We start from the raw sequence: 21905 nt of genomic DNA on the forward strand, positions 1-21905 counted from the left end.
CAGCCGCTGATTGGTGGTCAGGAGGTCATGAAAAGATGGAATGCTGTTGTCGATGTCTGAAACGCAAACATATATGATCTCAATCGCATCCCACTGCCTGCTTAACACGAGTGTGGTTTGTAAAGCCTGCTGCGTGCCATTTAACACAGGCACATTTGGCCCCGTGGTTCCCTAGTCCAGAATACACATTATGAAACGGCAGCTGATTGGTGGTTGGGAGGTCATGAAAAGGTGGAATGCTGTCGTCGTCGCCTTAAACTCTAACGTATATGATCTCAATCGCATCCCACTGTCTGCTTAACACGAGAATGGCTTGTAAAGCGAGCTGCTTGCCGTTTAAGGCAGGCACGTTTGACCCCATGGTTCCCAAATCCAGAATAAACATTACGAAACGGTGGTCAGGAAAAGGTGGAGCGCTGCTATCAACGTCTTTAGCGTCTAACATACATGAGCTTTCCGTTACACGTGTGATTTATAGGCAACGAAAATTGTATTCAGCCCAAAATGTCCTCTCGAAGGCTAAGATATCCGTGCCCCTGGACAGCTAATTTATCTGCTGGTGTCAAGCAGGAGTGGGAGGAGGGGCGGAGAGCGGGAGGGGGCGGCACTGCAGAGAGAATGAATGTGACAGTGCTCCTCTCCGCTGTGTTCATTCCTAGTCTCATGCTAATTAGCCCTGGGAACAGGCTGCCAGAGCCAGGAGAGGTGCCTCTGGTGCAACATGATGCAATGCAGGGCTTCCCTGTCCTATATCAATGCAGAAATCTCTGTGGCTCATATCAAAGCGGCATCTTAGTAGGCTGTGTCTTCCTGCTGGGCTGGATCTGTTGGTTTGCTGCGGGCAGAAACGGCTTTATCAAAAGATCTTGTTTGCCCACCGTCATCGGCATAGACATGTAATGTGCTAGGTATAGGCTAATTAGATTTAGAGCACCATACATGTTCTTATTAAATTGAAAGAAATGCTGGTGGTAGGTTAGATGAGGCTTGATGGAAAAACGGGGGATTGGTCACTAAAGCTTTAGCTGGTGTTGATTCTGAAAATGGAAAAGGGCACCCTTAATCGCTCTTATGCCTGATGAAAGGCTATTGATTACAAGACTGAATGAGTAATATTGAAGGAAATATATAGTCTGGGTTCTGTTGAGGCACTTTCAGTCCTTGCTTTCAGGTCTACATTCTTTCTTGTGGTTTGGTTGCTAGGCACTTCATCAGGAAACTCAATGTGTAATTAGAATATGTGCAGGGTTTATTTTCTGTCTGTTCTCTTACGAAGCTCTGTAAATGCATGTTTTTAATCGTATGAACCATGGTACCAAAAGCTACAATGAATAATACACTGCTACAGGACTGCACAAGTATTTAAATTCTGTTCATTTTTTTTTTTTTATAAATAAAAAAATAAAACACTAAAAGCTAAAATACGTCACTATACATGGCCTTAAGTGAATTTGGACATCATGTACAGTAAGAAAAATGGATATTCATTTTGAGATTTGCTAAGGATTAGTGCTATTAAACTATTAGTGTTTTTTAAAGATTAATATTTTAAGATTAATAAATTAAGATTAGATGATGGCAAAGGTAATCTGTAAAAATAGGGGAAATGAGCTTAAACAATTAAAAATATTAATATTATAGAATAAAATTGACCAATACCATAATATAAGGAATAAAAAATCTCTAATGACGGTAACCATTATATACATTATATATATATATATATATATATATAGATTAATTCTTTTTTTTCTTTTTCTTTTTTATTGTTGTTTTGAAGAAATGAATACCTTTAATTCAGCAAGGATGCATCAAAAGTGATAGCAACAAATCCTGTATAAAATAAATCTGGCCGCAATGCTTTCTACATATTGAGCGGCATAACTGTTTTCAAAATTGATAATAACAAGAGATGTTTCTATTAGATTGATTTGTGAAGAATGACTCTCAAGATTGGAGTAATGATGCTGAAATTTCAGCTTTCCATCACAGGAACAGTTATTTTGTTACAATTAAATTGTGATCACAATGTTACTGTTTTTACTGTATTTTTTTATCAAAATAATTGCAGACTTGGTGAGCATAAGAGATTCAAAAACACTAAAAGAATCAACTGATCCCAAAGCTTTGAACTTTAGTGTAAATGCTAGACTTGTCAATCAATTACATTTTTTTTTTTTTTTTTTATTAATCAATTAATGTGTCAAACTGACAGCCCTTAAAATGCAAACTGGCTGTTTTTCCGTATTGTTTGGCCATTATAGGTACAACTTTTTGCATTCTCTCTTTTCCACACGTTTTAACGTATACAGTGAGGAAAATAAGTATTTGAACACCCTGCTATTTTGCAAGTTCTCCCACTTGGAAATCATGGAGGGGTCTGAAATTGTCATCGTAGGTGCATGTCCACTGTGCGAGACATAATCTAAAAAAAAAAAAAATCCAGAAATCACAATATATGATTTTTTAACTATTTATTTGTATGATACAGCTGCAAATAAGTATTTGAACACCTGTCTATCAGCTAGAATTCTGACCCTCAAAGACCTGTTAGTCTGCCTTTAAAATGTCCACCTCCACTCCATTTATTATCCTAAATTAGATGCACCTGTTTGAGGTCGTTAGCTGCATAAAGACACCTGTCCACCCCATACAATCAGTAAGAATCCAACTACTAACATGGCCAAGACCAAAGAGCTGTCCAAAGACACTAGAGACAAAATTGTACACCTCCACAAGGCTGGAAAGGGCTACGGGGAAATTGCCAAGCAGCTTGGTGAAAAAAGGTCCACTGTTGGAGCAATCATTAGAAAATGGAAGAAGCTAAACATGACTGTCAATCTCCCTCGGACTGGGGCTCCATGCAAGATCTCACCTCGTGGGGTCTCAATGATCCTAAGAAAGGTGAGAAATCAGCCCAGAACTACACAGGAGGAGCTGGTCAATGACCTGAAAAGAGCTGGGACCACCGTTTCCAAGGTTAGGCTACTGTTGGTAATACACTAAGACGTCATGGTTTGAAATCATGCATGGCACGGAAGGTTCCCCTGCTTAAACCAGCACATGTCAAGGCCCGTCTTAAGTTTGCCAATGACCATTTGGATGATCCAGAGGAGTCATGGGAGAAAGTCATGTGGTCAGATGAGACCAAAATAGAACTTTTTGGTCATAATTCCACTAAATGTGTTTGGAGGAAGAAGAATGATGAGTACCATCCCAAGAACACCATCCCTACTGTGAAGCATGGGGGTGGTAGCATCATGCTTTGGGGGTGTTTTTCTGCACATGGGACAGGGCGACTGTACTGTATTAAGGAGAGGATGACCGGGGCCATGTATTATGAGATTTTGGGGAACAACCTCCTTCCCTCAGTTAGAGCATTGAAGATGGGTCGAGGCTGGGTCTTCCAACATGACAATGACCCGAAGCACTCAGCCAGGATAACCAAGGAGTGGCTCTGTAAGAAGCATATCAAGGTTCTGGCGTGGCCTAGCCAGTCTCCAGACCTAAACCCAATAGAGAATCTTTGGAGGGAGCTCAAACTCCGTGTTTCTCAGCGACAGCCCAGAAACCTGACTGATCTAGAGAAGATCTGTGTGGAGGAGCGGGCCAAAATCCCTCCTGCAGTGTGTGCAAACCTGGTGAAAAACTACAGGAAACGTTTGACCTCTGTAATTGCAAACAAAGGCTACTGTACCAAATATTAACATTGATTTTCTCAGTTGTTCAAATACTTATTTGCAGCTGTATCATACAAATAAATAGTTAAAAAATCATATATTGTGATTTCTGGATTTTTTTTTTTTTTAGATTATGTCTCTCACAGTGGACATGCACCTACGATGACAATTTCAGACCCCTCCATGATTTCTAAGTGGGAGAACTTGCAAAATAGCAGGGTGTTCAAATACTTATTTTCCTCACTGTATATGCTATCTATAGTTATAGCATATAGGCTGGCAACTTTATCTCCCAAGGGTCAGTGTTGCCTCTGACAGCTGTGGTTTCAGGATCAAACCAAACAAAGTCTGTTTGAGTATGTGTTAATTCTGTTATGCAATTTACACATTTACAGGAAATTTAGATGTGAAAGCATCTGTCAGATATACCGAGAGGTGTCTAAAAATCACATTTTAGGCTTGAATTAGGACGACTGTTAATGAACTCTCGTTAATGAATTCATTTAAAACAGAACAACATCACTTAGCACCTATTCCAGGGAATCTTGCACTGAATCCGACAACAACTCAGGGTGCCTTCATTTTTTGTGTTTGTGTTTCTCTCTGACATAGATTCAAGAGCAGATGGAGCGCCGCAGAAAATTGATCACGCCGTCATTGGCGGCGTTGTCGCGGTGGTTGTGTTCGCCATGCTTTGTCTTCTGATTGTTCTCGGACGATATTTTGCGAGACACAAAGGTAAATCAAAGACGCGCCTCTGGATTTAGCTTGATTTTGGCTTGTTTTGAAAATGACAAGTATTCCTTTTTGTAAGGTACCTACTTTACCCACGAAGCCAAAGGAGCGGACGACGCCGCGGACGCCGACACTGCCATCATCAACGCAGAGGGTGGACACAACAATTCGGATGACAAGAAGGAATACTACATTTAACTCTGACTAGACCTGCTAGCTTCCTGTGCTGAACAGCAAACTGTGGACTGCTGGGTTGGGAGGAAGGGGTTGTGGGATTCAATCAGGCTGGATTCACACCTGTGCAGCTGAAGAGACGGTGAGAAGAAGGTGCTGCCATCCAGACGGACGGGGTGTGGGATGGCAGAGCACTAGGAGAGCTCAATTTTAGACCGCTTCACCATCCAACACCTCCTGCTGGGGCCGGTTTTGTTCAGTTTAAACATTTGCTAAGAATTTTGTGCCTTGTTCTGTTCTTACTGAAGTTCCCACTTTAATCAGGACACCCACAAGCTACTGTCTCTCGAACGGTCCAAACCCATTTTTTTTTTGTTGTTTCATTTTGGTTTTAATTGCCAGCACATCTTAAAGCTCTCTCTCATGCTGTTCTGTCTGCAGGTCTGAAAGAAAGCCACACACAAAGTTTCGATTCAAGATTCAGTCACAGAACGATCGCTTGGGTTGTTTTCATGGATTGGTTCCAAGTAATTTATTTGGCAAATTGCCTGTTGCTCTCCTTAGTTCCTCAGAGAACGAGTTAGAGATGATACAAACCATTTTTGTCGTGACCAACAACATTCAGCAGCACTATTGTGCTGTTGCATTATTTATCAGATACTGTATATGATTATAATCGCTTGTGTTAGTATTAGGGCTGTCAATTGAGCACATTACTTCAATATGATTGAAAAAAGAAAAATGCAATCAACGTCGTTAATGCCCCCTGACCAATATTTAAATTTAGTTTTATCTAGTCGTTTATAAATAAATAAAAAAAATTAGATATTAAATATTAAAATATTTTATTATTAAAAATAATAAAAAAAGTTCTGCTTTACTTTTGATAAACGTCATGCAATGCAGAAACATGGTATTTATCAATTCATGATTTGTGATATTTGTTACAAGAACAAAATGAAAAGGAAATAAATAAAAAATTCTCTTTTACTTTTGTTGAGATTTGATTTTCAAAGTGGACGCAATAAAATGTGGTACTCATGGTGTAACGTGCCAAAGAGATTTTATATTTCAACAAAATATCAGAAGTCAGATTGACAAGCTCAATTACACTGCAGGATGATAAGACTTATATTTAGAGATATGGAAATGAAACAAACAGTGTTGTCTTCTAAAGCATCATTTGAATTAATCTGATTCATTCATCAGCATGTGTTGTAGTTGGTTTTATTAAAACTTTTAAACGATTGACAGCCCTAATTGTTTCATAGATATATTGTGTGTGATTATAATCGGCTTGTGTTGATATTCATTCCGGCTTGTATCGCATTATCCATAAACCAGCTCCACTCACAGACTAATTTATTGTAATTATGCCCAAGCATTAAAAACGAATGCCAAAGCAAAGAAGAGCAGAACGGCTCCTGACTCAGCTGTACAGGAAGGCCGTCACAAAGATGTCCCCTTCTACGAAACAAAACATATCTATCAGAGTGTAAAATAGCTTTCATTTTTAGCCTGTTCTCATTCAGTAGGCTCAGTATGAGGTCGAGGTCTGTGAGTTTCTCCAACTATTGTTAGTGCTTCTGTGCGCTTCTCATAGTGACATTAAAAAAATATTCGTGATAATGAAATAGATGGAGCCTGTATGTTGTAAGCCATACTCACAGTTGTGCCCTCTTGTTTCGGTTAGCAGCTCTTATTCTGGATTCCTTCAATCCAGCTCATGTGTAGATGCCAGACTGAATGTAATAACTCTACAATAATGCAATAGTTTCTAAAAATGAGTCCTGAATGTTGTGTTCATCTCATCAAACATGATTTATTTTCACTTGATGTATGTGCTGGAGAAGTTTCACAGGGACACTAATGTTTCTTCACTCTCATTATAGATGTATAGAGAGTGAAATTATTACGTTATTGTAGAGTTAGTATATATTGGTGATTTATCACACTCATATCAGGCATTGTTCATATCTTTGGCCCTGCGTTCAGTGTTATAGACAACGGGACAGATGCGTATTGTTTGTGATTGACTACATGGGGGCATTTTTGAGAGTACGTTCAACATTGTAAAGTCCTTGTGACAAAATTGTTTGGTCATAGCGTTTACATGAATTTGTGTATTATTAAGTGCTATTTTTTTTTTTTTTGTTCGTTTGCTTATCTTTTTTCTTAGTGTTACTCCTGAGATTATTTGGCAGGTGAGCATTATTTAGATTTGAAAACGCTATTAAATGATGGTATATTTGTGCGAGGCTCTTGTAGCTAATGCCAATCTTTATACTTGGTTATACGGAAACTTTCCTTTTGATTGTCATTGTATGTTGTACAGAATTTTGTGGTTTTATAATACAGACAGTAGATTTATTTAAACATATCATGTTTCGAATGCCTACAACACTAAACTGATTGAGAATCAAGTAAATGAGAGTTAAATGATGCCCCCTAAAAAAAATTGCATACACTACAGTTCAAAATTTGGGGTCAATACGATATTTTTTAAAGAAATTAATACTTTTATTCAGGAAGGATTCATTAATTTCATCAAAAATTACAACAAAAAATAATAATTTTTCAAATAAATGCTGTTCTTTTGAACAATCTGTTCAAATATGAAAAGTATGTACCATGTTTCCACCAAAAATAATAATAATAATAATAATAATAATTAAGCAACACAACTGTTTTCAACATCAATAATAATAAGAAATAGTTCTTAAGCACCAAATCAGCAAATCCAGCTTCACCATCGCAGGAATTAAATTCAAATACAATTATTTTCAATTTTAATAATATTTCACTACATTGCTGTTTTTACAGTATTTTGATCAAATAAATGAAGCCTTGCTGAGCATAAGATACTTTTAAAACCATTAAAAAATTTAGAAACACTTTATTTCAATGGTCCACTTTAGACACTCTACTAACTATAAGTAACTTTGCAACTACATGTCAACTAACTCTCATTGGACTATTAGTAACGGTCTAGGTTAGAGTTCAGGTTATAGAATAAGTTGACACAGTTGCAGAGTTACTTATATGTCTGTTGGGGGGGTACAATAAAAATGAAGTGTTAGCAGATATTAAGCAGACAGTCTACTAATACTTTAATGAGAGTTAGTTGACTTGTATTTCCAAAGTTACTTATAATTAGTAGAATATCTAAAGTGGAGCTTTAAAAAAAGGTGTTATCAAAAATCTTGCCGACTCCAAACTTCTGAATTGTTGCTACATTCAATGACAGAATGCTAACTTTGTGCACCACCAAGCATGTGAAAAAAGAAAAAAAAAAGTCATTCATAAATGTATACTATATCATTTTGCTCAATTATTATACTGTAATTGTAATGGCATGATGCTATTTTACATGTCAAATAAGGAGTGAGGGCTACAAACAGTCATGGTGAGAGTTTCCACAGCGGATCCACCAACATCTACGGCCAAATCCCTCCTTTCCTTTCTTTTTGCTGTTTACTTTAATTTTATTATTCACAAGTTAAATGGTAAATGATCTAAAACTGCCCAAACCTGAAGAAGAATAAGAAAAAAAACACATGCACACACAAACACACCTTCAATGTAGGTTTGATTCTGCCGTCTCAGGTCTGTCTATGAATTCATTTTTTGCATCTCAGGTAGAATGCAAAAGTGATGCCCCATATATCTGAAAGAAAAGACTTTAAATTATTATTGAAAAATCACGCAGAAAAAAACATGTTCGACATGTTTTATTTGCATTAAGATGCTGTGCACTGTGTAAATGTTCATATTACTTTGTATAGTTGGGTCACAGCAGATGATAGGTTTATTTAAAGAAAATAAATCTAAGATATGAATCTACAATGCATTTTCCATTTTTAGACAACCTGTACTATTCAGAGCTGTCTTTCATTGTTTTCACAGGTTTTATGTCAGATATGTTGTCTCATCTCTGTAGTTTGTATTCTTGTGTAATTAAACTTATTTACATGTTCTGGATTACACTTTGTATTTGACCATGAAAATACATTTTTACAGAAATGGAGCAGTACTGTCTTAATAAAAAAAAGAGGTATTAATGTTCAAACAACAGTTGAATTGTGTTTTATATGTTCCCTGAAGCAGATTTCCTTTATGAAGTGTCCAATTAGCACTGTTCATGGACGTGCTATATACACCACTTTATATAGAAACATTCGATTTCTGCCTCGCATAATCACTAAAATAGTCTTAATTTTTCATGCTGAGGATGAATTACCTGATAGCACATTTTATCGTGATTCGTGGTTTGGCAATGCTGAAACATATGTTGTGAAATTCTGTGCCAAACCTAATTACAAAAAGGGAAACATGAGAAAAAGCCTGAGCAGAAACAGCAGCGTGTTAGTGTATAATTGAGCTCGTGTTGCATTGGAATGAGGAGAAGTGCTAGATGACTTGCACTTTTGTTCCATTTTTGGACCCTAAGAACCTTTATGACTAATAAGAAAGTATTAATCCGCCTAATCCAATTATAATTAGTAGTGCTTGCTAAGGGAAGCAGTACTATTAATGTTGCTCGTTCTTAGCATTAAAGATTTGAACAAAACGCTAACCTTAAATATTATACCATCCAATCAGAAAACCCTAGCAACCTCCAAGCATTAACACTACTACTTTCATTTCTTCAGAATGTCAACATTTTGTTACAAATATAATGTGTAATTATATGAATTACTGTAACGTGTAACACTGCCACTGAAGTGTTACATCTGTTTTAATGCCTTTACAGAGATGACTGACCCTGACGTATTCTGTGAATAACATCTGCATCAACTCCTTCTTGCTAAGCATACATTTGTGTTGGTGGCATTATTTTCACATACACCTCTTTATTAATTACCAGTGCATTTCATTAGCATAACTGTGAACATCTCAAGCTAATGAAAAGGCAAAAACACCCATGAGAAAAAGCACTGGAGTTATTTATATACGTTTTCTCAGTTGCTGTCTGTAAGTTCATGCATGAAGTTCCTCTTGAGAGGCTCATTGATTGGTCATAAATTCTTAGAAAGGGTAGGTCAGCGCAAAATACAAGTGTTATAACTTTAATGCTTTCAGTGCTGTGGTAAATATCCTCCTGGGTGAAATAAATGTGGTCTTAATAGAAGAACCACACAGTTTCCTCATAGTTGAGCTACTACCACTTGTTTATTATTTGTAAGAGCCTCAGAGGTGATTTCCAGAATCAACTTCTGTGTGAGCAGTGCTTCATAAATCACACTGTTAACATTGCCTGTGAAATTTTGTCGAAATTTCACTAATGTGGCCACACCTTAACAATGTATGGTGAAGGCCTGTTCACTATTCAGTTCAACTATAACAATAACTGTATTAGCATCAGTTTTGTCGTCTGCTGCTTTAAATGTCCAAGCTCTTTAAAGCAGGATGGTTTCTGATTGGCTGTCAATGTTTTTCTTAAAGGGGTGGTATAATGCTCTTTTCACAAGATGTAAAATAAGTTTTTGATGTCCCCAGAGTGTGTATGTGAAGTTTTAGCTCAAAATACCCCACAGATATTTTATATAGTATGTTCAAATTGTCACTTTTTGAGGGTGAGCAAAAACGCACCCTTTTTGTGTCTGTTCCTTTAAATGCAAATGAGCTGCTGCTCCCAGCACAGGGGGGCGGAGCTACAACAGCTTGTGTCCTGAAAATGTCAAAAACTTTGAACTTTTGTTTATTTTTAAATCTATGTAGCTGATGTGGAGTTAACCATCTTCGTTTATGTAAATTTTAGGGATTGTGATGTCACTAACCCGGGAGGAATGTCGTGTAGTCCCTACCAGCCGTTTGTTGTAGTCCTTAAAAAACGATTTCTTTAAAAGCAAATATCTCCCTTTTCTCTGAACTTTGAGCATTGTAACTTTGCAGATGTTGTTTATGCTCAAACAGCAACATTACACACTAACTAAAGTTATAAAAGTGAAATCATAATCAACCACCCCTTTAACTTTCATCATCTGGAAAAAAAATCATTCTGAAAGTGATTCCAATGATATTGTTTCTCTGTGCTTTCAGCTTTATGGTTGTGGTGTGTACTGCTATTATTTTATATTACGAACTGTATTTTTATTGTTATGGTTATTGTCCATGTTCGCCCTAATCATGGCGTTGCTGCAGGTCCACCAGGCCAAAGCACTCGTCGGCGAGGGCGTCAGCGTGGAGCCGGCCTCAGGCAGGCAGCCCAGCCCATCTCAGGCACTACAAGGTCAGGTGGCAAGCGCAAGCAGAAGCGTCCCTGAGACGGGCCACCCAGGGATGGAGGAACAAGCTCTTCGGGAGATGGTAACCACACCACTCCCTCCCCCGATCCAATACTGTTAATTGGGATCCCTATCTGTCTATGGCAGACAAGCTGAATGAAAATGTAAATCCACTCGCTGACAGTAGGTGGCGCTTAACAGCAGAAATGCAGCAGTTTCACTGGTAACCTCCATAAACAAAGCAGTGCTGCGCTGATAAACACTACGGCCGTTTCTCAATATGCATTCTTGTCTGTACTTGTGTTCTTGTTGACTTGTGAAACGTCATCAGTCGCTGCCCAAGTACTGTCCCAATACACAAGTTTGCATTTTGGAAAGAACGGTTAAAAATCCCGGAAGTGTTCTTGACACGCCCATTTTACCGAGGATGCATCGGTTGGTAACTTGACGGCAGAAATATCCCAGCATTCATTTTGGCATTCGAGGAAGGAGAGGCAGGTCAATACAGTAAGCCGTTTTTCTACAATTTTGTACGCTATTTCATCACTAAATTCACTTCTGAGAACATTTGATGCGAGAAATTGTAAGGGTGGAATTCCTGCAGTGGTTCAAGCTGCAAGAACTGCCGAATGACTAAAGAAACGTTATTGGCAAGATGGTAGAAAACTGCACATTTCTTGTCTTTAACCACCCACTGCCACTTATACCAACGACGGAAATAAGTGCAGTTACAATAGCTTAAAATTTGTGGGAGAGCGTTGCTATAGATAGTGACGATATTGTATTGCAATATGTAGCACTTCAAAGTCAATACCAAATCAAAACTAGTTAGTTGCAATTGAAAAGGTTTAATGACAAAATATGGTTATGGTTACACTTAAAATAGTTACAAAATATATGTATGAGATGATGATAACTTATATTATTAATTGTACCCAGCATATATGAAAAATGTTACCTGAGAGAGAGAGAGAGAGAGATAGAGAGAGACAAAGAAAAGAAGAGCCCCCAAGAAAGGGACCCAGAGAAGAAGATAGCCAGAGCATCAAAGAGACAGAGCAACAGTTACAATCCTCTTTTATCCTTTCCTTGACCATGTGACTAAAACCCAAATGTGAGACATTCAAACTGACCAATCAGATTATTACACTCCCACCACTGTACTAAAGGTGTGACAATTCATTGACCCCCAAAGTACAAACATTTGGCCTGCAGGCCTAGATCACTATCAGCCCCTCTGTGCCTTAGGAACTCCAAATGGTCATTGTGGTAGAAAGAGGGGGTAGAAAAACAGTCAAGCAAATATCTTTGTTCATTTAAAATATCTTGGATTATTTTCAATCCTACAAAATCAACTGTGTAGATTTCAAATATTGGCATTTTTACAAAAATTAATGCGAATCGAAAATGTTTTCGGAAGTGAGAATCTCCATAAGCGTTGCTTTATTGTTATGAATATACATTACATTGTAGTGTACAGTTATAGAGTAATCCCTTGAGCTGAGGGTAGGCTTGGGCAATAAAGCCTGGTTGTTATTGTCAATAATTCTCGTTATGTTTGGGTACTGCAGACGGCGTCTGTGCGGGGGTATCATTGCGCAATACCAGCAAGAACACATCGTCTCAAACTGTCAGCAGCGTTCTGTGTGCTCGTCACCTTGTGAGTTCATTCTTCCAAGAACAACTAGCAAGAGCGTTCTCCCCAAGAACACAAGTCCGTTCTTTGCATTCTTGGTTTTGAGAAACACCCTACTTTATTAGGCATTACACAGAAGGAAGAAAAATGCCAATCGAAACTTTTCTGAATACAGCCGGTTCCCCCTTATACATTCCTAGAATTCATTAATTCATACATTCTTTCATATAATTTCTCTCAGCACTCTGCCTTCCTCCATGTTTTCACACAAAACGAAACCATGCTGCACCTGCGTGCGACTGTTGTTAACTTTGCTTTAATGCTGAACAGTATTTACCACCATATTTTCAAATCCCAGAAATCAAATATGGTTTAATAGTAAATAAAATCTGAAATAGTAGTACTAATCGTCAGGAATTTTTATTGTGGTTTGTCAAACTGTTAACCATTTCTTCCTTAGTGTTGATCAATGTTTTGAACTGATTTGAGAATGAAAAAAAATTGTATATCCAAACAAAATGCGACTCCATTGACTTTCTGTGAGCGGATTGACTTTCAGCAGAAACAAGAAAGTCATACAGGTTTGGAACAACATGAGGGTGAGGGAACAGAATTTAAATTTGTAGGTGAACTATACCTTGAAGACACGTTACTCATAAATATTTAGTTAGTTTAAATGTGCAGTTGCTGCTTCCTAGTAAGGCTGCATATCTCGGCTGCCACGTCATCATGTGCCACAGAGGGCCGTCTCACTATGAAGGATCCTTGGAAAGCAGCCTTCATTTCTTGATTCAGTTAATTGTGAAGGATGCATCAAATGTATCCTTCGCATCCTTCAATTACCCACAATCCTTTGCACACATTCCAATTCACGAAAAATAACAGATGGAAAATGAGTTGTCTGCTTGTTGTCTGAGTTTATTATGAAATGTATGATCAAAAATAATGTTTTCGGAGATTAAGGCATACATGTTCTTTTTTATTTTGATGTAAATTAATCACTTAAAGGTGCTGTATGTAGTTTTCAGCGACCTCTAGCGGTGATGTTTCAGATTGCAACCAATAAGTTTACAAGCGCGTGCTCTTGCGCGTGCTCGAATTTATGAGCGAGCACTGTGGGTACCTTCAGACTGAGACGCAACACACCGGAGAAAGCATCACACAACATGCTGGAAACTAAGGTAAACTCCCACTGCAACGTTACAATAATAGGCTACTTTTATCAGCTTGATGTTGAACTAATGCTCCATGCTCGTACCATGATAAGTATGGAACCCTATCAACCGTGCCAAATTTTGCCACTGCGCAAGCACCACTTCACATTTTCTTCAGGAAATGTGCATTCTAGGTTTGTAGATAAGGTTTCTCCATGATTCAAATGCCCTGCCGATGTTGAGCCGTGTTTTTTCACCCGAAGTTCATGCGATTCACGCCTGGCCTTACGAGCTTCAGCAGAAATTATAATTTATTTTTTTTTTTATCAATATGTGGAGTTTGTGTTGGAGTCTGAGTTGGAGTCTGTGTTGTGCTGGGAGCAGGTCGTTTCTTAGTGTTATCAGGCATGTAATAAGTTGCATAAGTCATAAGTCCATGTCATAAGTTGCAGTGTCGTCGCTGTTGAGTGCAAAGTCAGTAGGCTAGACGAGGCGAGAGGCTCGGGAGCGCGCGTGCAGGTCACGTCACTGGATTTCGCGGTAAATCCGACCCGGCACCTTCACATAAAAATAAGAATACTTGCTTTCCGAGGTAATAGCAAAACCCGCAAAGTGGATCATTTTAATGTGAGATTACAACCCCTTCACACACAGGCAATAAAAAAAGGATTCATTTTAGTAGAAAAGTTACATACAGCACCTTTAACTCTAAACTGCTAATAATGTGAACCACTGAAAAACCTCAGACTGGTCTCATTCACTGAAAGCCAGTGTATTTCCAAAATTAAATTTGAATAGTATTTTCATGCCATGACCATGGGGGCAGAAGCGTGTGACATAGACATAGTCTCATTCTAGCTATTAATGCTGAGGAGGAGTCTAGCCTACAAGCCTCAAAAGGACTGGTCTAGGAAGGACACAGACTCACTAGGATGCAGCCTTCCGTTTGAGAAGCACCCATAAACTACAACTCACACAGAACAGAAGTCACTTTCAGACCGTGGGAAAATCTCTCGTCCTCATGCAAAATTCCAGAACACGTGGTTTCCTATTGAAATAACTGTATTTTAAATAATAATATATTAAATAACTGCCCACGAAAGCAACGGTAAGTATGACCACACCTTAAGACTGATTCAAAAGTCTCACCAGATTTGGCAACAGAGGGTTAACATTACTTTTAGGTGAACGAGGAGCGCAGCAAGCAGCTTAGCTGAGGGTGTGCTACTGCCTTGCCCCTGACCCACATTCTCAGACGGAGCAGGCAGCAAATAAATATCTTCATCGCTGTCACTGGCTGTGTGTGTGAGAGCTTGATCTTTCCCATGGCTGCTGTCAGTGGGAGAGGCAGCCTGCCTCGGCTCACTGGGAATACGACGTTTGCCGGTGAGTCATCTCAGTATGTGGTGAGCCACAAAATATCTGGGAGAGAAGAAAGCAAACTTCTCAAAAAACTGTAAGGCAATAATTGACACTTGGGGTTATGATCCGTAGGCTACATGGGCCGGCACCACATCGGCCTTTAGATTAACCACGGGAAACACATTTGGAGCGCAACAGCAGGAAACTTCTCCACACCGGCTACATGTCAAATGGCACGTCAAAAGATTGCTGCGGTTCCAGAAATAATCCTTGATAAATGGCCAACATGACATTAACCAATGCAAGCATTAGTCTCATACATCACTCTCGGACAATGTCCCCCCAGGCATGTTTTATGTTTCAGATACAAGGCAATATTTCTCAGCTGTAAATGTCATGTTTGACTGTGCAGTTTATCAGCGATCTGTTCCCTTCAGAAAGCGCTAGTTTCGATAGGATGTGGAATTGATTTTATTGAAAAGCTCGTAACTGATCTCTACCTACAGCTTTCCCCGCATGCGACTCGGTCTAGCGGAAAGCGGCATTACAATGTCTCGCTCGCTACACACAAACAGCTCCTGCTAAAAGAGCTGAGTCACAGGCACTGTTATCTGAGATTGACACATCCACTATTCCTGAGAGCACTGTTGTCTGAAAGTTTAACCGGCAGAATCAAATCTCACAGCACTTGTATTAACCTCGTATCTTTTAGCCATCTTATTTGGTATTGTCAAAGTCTAATTGGTTTTCAAATTAATTAAGGTTTTAAAGGAAGTATACTTGTCTACATAGGCAAAGATTGGGGTTTACCACCTATAAAGACAGCATTGTTGGAGTCTGTAGTCAAACATTTTCATTGTGCAGTCGATGCAGTTTCTTCTCTTGTTTTTTTCGCCTAATGGCTTTTACTTGATAACAGTGTTGTGAAAGCTATTTTGAAACAGATTGTCAAGCTTCAAACTACCCAGGTGAAAAGGAAATATATTTAAATTGTGTACTAAATGCATATTAAATATATTGTTTTGAAACAATTTCAAGTATATTAAGTGTATTTCAAGATATGATATAAGATCAATTTTAAGCTACTTATTACAAAAACAATATACTGTACTTGACTACATGTAATGTTTTTGAGCTTAAATGCATGCTAATTGCAACTATATGAAAATGTATTATAGTTTAAATTTATGTTAAATGCATCCAGCTGAACTTTAGAGTGCTTATCCTCAAGACTTAAGTACATCTTTATATGCAATTTCATAATTCTATTGTCTTATGATATATGGTGTTATATATTTAATACATTATTATTGTCATATTGTAATTTATTACATTTTAAATATATATATAAACTTTAAAGCTACACTGTGTAGGATTTTCTCCCATCTAACGGTGAAATTGTTTATGACTACCAACTGAATATTACTTTCTAGCCCCTCCCATTCCGAGGGCGTTTTAACTCCTATGGTGGCTGTATTATTTCAAATCTGCCGGCAGTCACGAGTAATCTCCCCCTCGCATTCGTCACGGTGACACTGAGTGTCAAAATGCGAAAGGCGAAGCTTGAATTTACAGGTATGTCCCTCTTTGGCTAATGTATTTTCAAGATGGAGGCGCAACATGGCTGCCGCCATTAGAGCGACTCGCTCGTATGTATTTATAATGGCAGATTCTACGCTTACGAGAATACTTGATTAGCTGGTAGAAGTGATTACACATCAATGAGCACATATTGTATCATTTTGAAAGAACAAAGTGCTTTTTGCTAAGAATCAACTTAACAAATTACACAGTGTAGCTTTAAATGTAAATGTACATGACATGAAGTAAGTGCGCAAGACTGTCCCATATCTTAAAAAAGACAACGTGCAATGCCCTTAATGCACACTAAACCCACCTATCTGCAAGTACATTTTTTTAAAATATAAGATTTAAAGTATATGCTACAAGTGCACATTCAGTACAATTAACACCCTCATGTCGTTCCAGACATGGTTCGAATTACGTGGGAGCCAGTGGGAGCTGAGCTCCCATAGAGAGAGGATGAGCTCCCATGAAAGCAGTAAAATCATACACCTGTGGGGGTCTCTAAAAATCATCAGCACCATTATTTTAAATTACAAATAAAGCACCTTTTCCTTCAGACTACTGTAGCATGACTTAAAAGATAGGACAAGATGCCAAACACATGGATCTCGCGGGATCTCGGATCGTCATCACACTACATCCTTATGCTTAAATCAAGTGATCAAAGTGCTCTTTGCCGCTGCGATCAGTGGCGCGGATACTGTGTTTGTTTTTGGCTCGCGCACTCTTCACTCGGACGCGTGCTTCAATCCGTTGTCTCTGCCTGATATACAATCAGTGATAAACATAATCGGATTTGATGAAAAAAAAAAAAAAAAATCTAGATGAGTGCGGATTTGAACCCCGAACCTCTAATACGTTAAGCAAATGTTCTACCACTGGACCACTTAAGTAGCCTACTCCTATTTGCTCACGTGAAAATTCTCACAACTAACAACATATATTAGACCTCATTAAACGACAAATTAAACCAAATGTACTATTTAAATTGAATTGTGTTACCAACGCTTTTTTATTAATTTGTATTATATTTACATATTTTTATATTACATTATTAAGCTACACGCGCCTGCTCATAGGCTACTTTTTTTTTCTTTTTTGACCCCCACAAAGATGAAATCATAATTCGAACCCTGGTTCCAGACCATCATTTGCTCACACTCATGGCGTTCCATACAGGTTTGGAATGATACGAAGGTTAGTAAATAATGACAGAATTTTAATTTTTAGGTGAACTATCCCTTTAACTAAGTATTAAACCATATAAAAGGAGACCAAAACTGCTGCAGGGATTCAAATCGGCTAATTTGATAATTTTTTGAATCTGTCTGATAGAGCTATTTCAGTCCAGTGAAGGGCATTTGTCTGATCTAGTCTTATTAGCTACTTGGAAGAAACATAACAAAGAAATCTAGTACTCTTTAGCGTCAACAGTGATGTGAAAATCTGCTACCAGTCAAACAATGATTTAAAAATACTTGAAGCAATTGACATTTAATAGACTGGTCTGACATTCTGCCAATTAACAATAAGTGCTTTAGGATATTCAATGATCATGAGGGAATCGGGATTTAGGTCTTGTACATTGTAACCCATTTGCAAGTGCACTGGTGTCTTACCCCCAAGAGCTTTTGGTTTATCTCAACCCATCTTGACAGAGCAGCTCTCTGTGAAGATCGTGACTGTCCTTGATGTGACACCAAAGACTGAGCTCCACACAGTGAACACTTCCTCAGCAGATGTTTCTGCAACATCTATTGCTTCTCTATAGCTGAGTGCACAGTGATTACCGCTTTAGCCATCTTATTTCTCACTGCACATCACCTCTTCCTGAGGGCGATCTCGGGACAGAAATATAGAACGCTTTATCCCCAAGAGGTCTGCTTAGATAGATGCCATCCAACATATTTTTTGATCTGTTAGCCACAGTGGGTCTGGACAAACAGACAAGTTATTTTTATATCTGATTGGGGACTCATAAATTGAGTGTCCACTTCAGTATGATGATTGTTTTTTGAAATGTCAACCACATGAGGTTTGTAGTGCTCATAGAATATCACTGGACTCATTTCACTGTGACCTCTGAGACTCTGAAGGTGAGTCATTTATAACAGCAACAATGGACACCATAAGGGAGAGAGGAAGCACTTCACCTATTTTTTTTATTTTGCAACCCTCTTTCCAACGTTTGATATTTTTTTCCTTGAAATATAAAATACACAAGATTTCAAATGTTATTTCAAAATAACTAAAAATATCAATTTTATTGAAATAAATGTACAGTTTATTTACATAAAACTATGCCAGAAGGTAACAAAGTTGCGAATTAAGTCTAAATGAAACTGTCACTCAATAGAGGCTTGGTATTTGTGGGGAAAACTTTTGGTTTGCATAGTTATTTCAAATGGATTTAATACAATTTTTGCAGTTTTTTTACAATAACTTGAGTAACAGGGTTGAAGGTTGAGCTTGAAAAAAAAAAAAAAGCTTGAAAATGAATTTCATGTCGCGTTTTTGTTCATCTTGATTTCTCACAACTTGTGTGCTTTTTCTGTATGAGACGGAGTAAACCGCAGCGCTAATAGAGTCTTATAAGTATGCAGCCGTGCACAGAAGACCAACAGCCAAGGTCAAGAATTTCATTAAAAAATGCATTAAATTTTGGTTGTTTTTCACCAAACTCTATCATATACCACCAGAGCACTTAACATATACGGCATGTATCACATGGGATCATTCTGTGATAGTATACTTTCGAGTCTTTTTTTAAAACCTTGATGCTGGTTGCTACTCCAGTAGGCTATATGGCCAACGGTTTGAGATTTAGCTGCTCCATGTCAACCTTTCTTGCTCGTTGTGACAAATGACAAAAACACGTTTTGGAAGAAGGACTGATAATGTATAGACTCATTATTTAAATTTTGTACATTTTTTTAAAAAAAAAGTTACATGTCATAAATAGTTTATCTAACATTTATTATGAGAAATAATAATAATAATTGAACACCAAAGTGCACCAGATTCATGGAAAGTGCTGGCTAAATGTTAGCCATAGATAAAATTTCTGGTAAAAACGGCCATAATTTATCCATTATCCCTCAACCTTTTGGCAGGCAGCGCTCAACCCTGGCATACAGAGACATCAGTGGACATCTGGCTAAATGGCCGAAATGGACTGCAGCACAGTTATAAATATGCAGGTCTACTCTTTCCTACCCTATTGTATTATCACAAACTGCATAAACAATGCAGATGGATGATTTTCAGAGGTTTGTTAACTTAAATCCATTTTGATAGATCTTGATAGATTTTCACTCCTGTGTCAAGGCAAATCAGAGCCCTGCATTTGCAGCTGAGTTATTCCACCAAGGGTAAAAATGCGAATCAGAGCTCAGCTCGTCATAGATAATCAAGCCATCAGCATGCAGATGCCAAAGCCAGAGGTACAATCTCAAATGTATAATCAGGATGAAACGTGTGTGTGTGTGCGTTCAAGCAGCAACCGAGCAGTGCAGACTGCCTGCATATCTGAACTTCTCTGCTAGAACTTGCTTTTTACATGCCATGTTTTTAGTGCCTTTCTTGAGCATCAGTGATGTTGGTCAAATAGCCCTTCTCTCTTCAGACGGACTCTATTCTCTAATAGCAGCGTTTAACACTAATGACAGAACACAGCAGCAAAGGGCAAAGGTGGGACTCAGTCTTTTTAACTGTCTGTCCGCATTGGTTTGGTCGCTTGAGGGCACATTAATAAAAGGGCTATTTGAACTTTGGTGTGAGTTTTTTATAACTGTTATTTCAGGTAAATGGATAATCATTCTGAGTGCTCTTTTATCAGTGTGAGGAATAAAACTGAAATGATTTACATGATTTCTTCTAAAAGTTCAAAACACACACTGTCCTAACTTGACCTGGCTCATGGTCAAATACATCTGGGTGAATCTTGCAAAGCAAGAACTGTTCAAGACTCAGTTCAGCCCAAAATCAAAAGAAAAAGTTATTTTCTTTAAAGAAATTAAATGATTAATTAATATATTCATATTTTAATTAAAATATAATGAAATAGTTTTTATGAGATTCCCTACCTTTCTTTGATTCTCATACTGTATGTGCAAAAAAAATTGGTTGATTTGGTCGATTTGGTCTTGTCGCACAGACACAAGATCCTTTGTTTGCCTACAGAATTAGCCAGATAAGAATATGAAATACAAGTTTTGGAGATTTACCAAGTAAACTTCAGCAAGCAATGTGAAACCAGCACAGAATACACAAATCCTGCTACCATCTCAACCTCCATCTCTCAGTTGAGCATGTTTGTGCTAACCATGACCTAAAGCATTACAGAATCATCAACACATGGGAAACCAAAGATATACATTCTCCCCATGTCCTTGATATGACAATTTCCCCCCATTTAAACTTCTCTGTGCTCAATTTACTCAAACTGATGCTGGCAGAGGAAAAACAACTTCTAAATCATCAAGTTTTCTTATGTTTTGATCATTAGGAATACATAATGAGATAATTTATGATATAAAATGAAGGGCGAGTTGACATTAAAGTAAACAAGGTTCCGGCCAGATGCATGTAAATTTGGTGAGTCAAGACATTCATCACGTATAAACACAATTAAAATTCAGTTTCTGGTGGTATCTATGCAGGTTTATCAAGTAATGAGATTAAATTTGCCCACACGCTGGATTACAGAAAAAACTAGTATGCGTAGCCTGGTTTTAAAATAGTATTATATGATGTACATGTTTTATGTTTTATTTAAAGGTACACTGTGTAGGAATTTCTCCCATCTAGCGGGGAAATTGTATTTTGCATTCAAACGAATAGTGCTCTCTAGCACCTCGCTTTTCCAAATGCGTGTTGCAACTATGGTAGCCGTTATGTACCAAGAAGCTATGACAACATGTCTTCCAATAGCACTTCATCGAGTTTTCTTTCGAGTGATGGTTCGTTATTTCGCTTTTTTGGCGACTAGGATTCCTTCTCCTGTGGCTCGGCATAAGTATGATCCTGCATTATGAAGTACCATGCAGCGCAGCCTTTCAAATTTGCCGGGCCAGTGACAAGTGCCTCTCACTGATCTCCTTGTCCGTTTCAGCTGGTTTCAGTCACGTGACGCTGGCTCTGAACGAAAACGTGTTGTGGAAACGCGTTGAGGTAGGCTAGTGCTTTTTGTCCCTCTCTGTTATTATAGTTTTTCAAAATGGTGGAATGACATGGAAGCCTCCTTGGACTTACCCGTCCAATGTAAATAAAGATAAGAAACTCTTCGCTTACAAGGATAAGTCAGATCATTGGCAGAGGTCATTTTACACCAATGAGTACATAGTATACT

General features: G+C 38.1%; 1 protein-coding gene across 4 annotated transcripts in view; it reads left to right on the top strand.

The window, feature by feature from the left end:
• Window positions 1-5394, top strand: part of cadm1b (cell adhesion molecule 1b) — a 175494-nt gene extending 170100 nt beyond the window's left edge. For all 4 annotated transcript variants that reach the window (XM_079885268.1, XM_079885270.1, XM_079885269.1 and 1 more), the window contains 2 exons: window positions 4293-4418; window positions 4495-5394. In XM_079885268.1, coding sequence (XP_079741394.1) covers window positions 4293-4418; window positions 4495-4613 — 245 coding nt within the window. In that variant the 3' untranslated portion in view covers window positions 4614-5394. The remainder of the gene's footprint in view (window positions 1-4292; window positions 4419-4494) is intronic.
• Window positions 5395-21905: the final 16511 nt, after the last annotated feature.

Source organism: Squalius cephalus (assembly GCF_949319135.1).
Source record: "Squalius cephalus genome assembly, chromosome: 11".
Taxonomy (NCBI): domain Eukaryota; kingdom Metazoa; phylum Chordata; class Actinopteri; order Cypriniformes; family Leuciscidae; genus Squalius; species Squalius cephalus.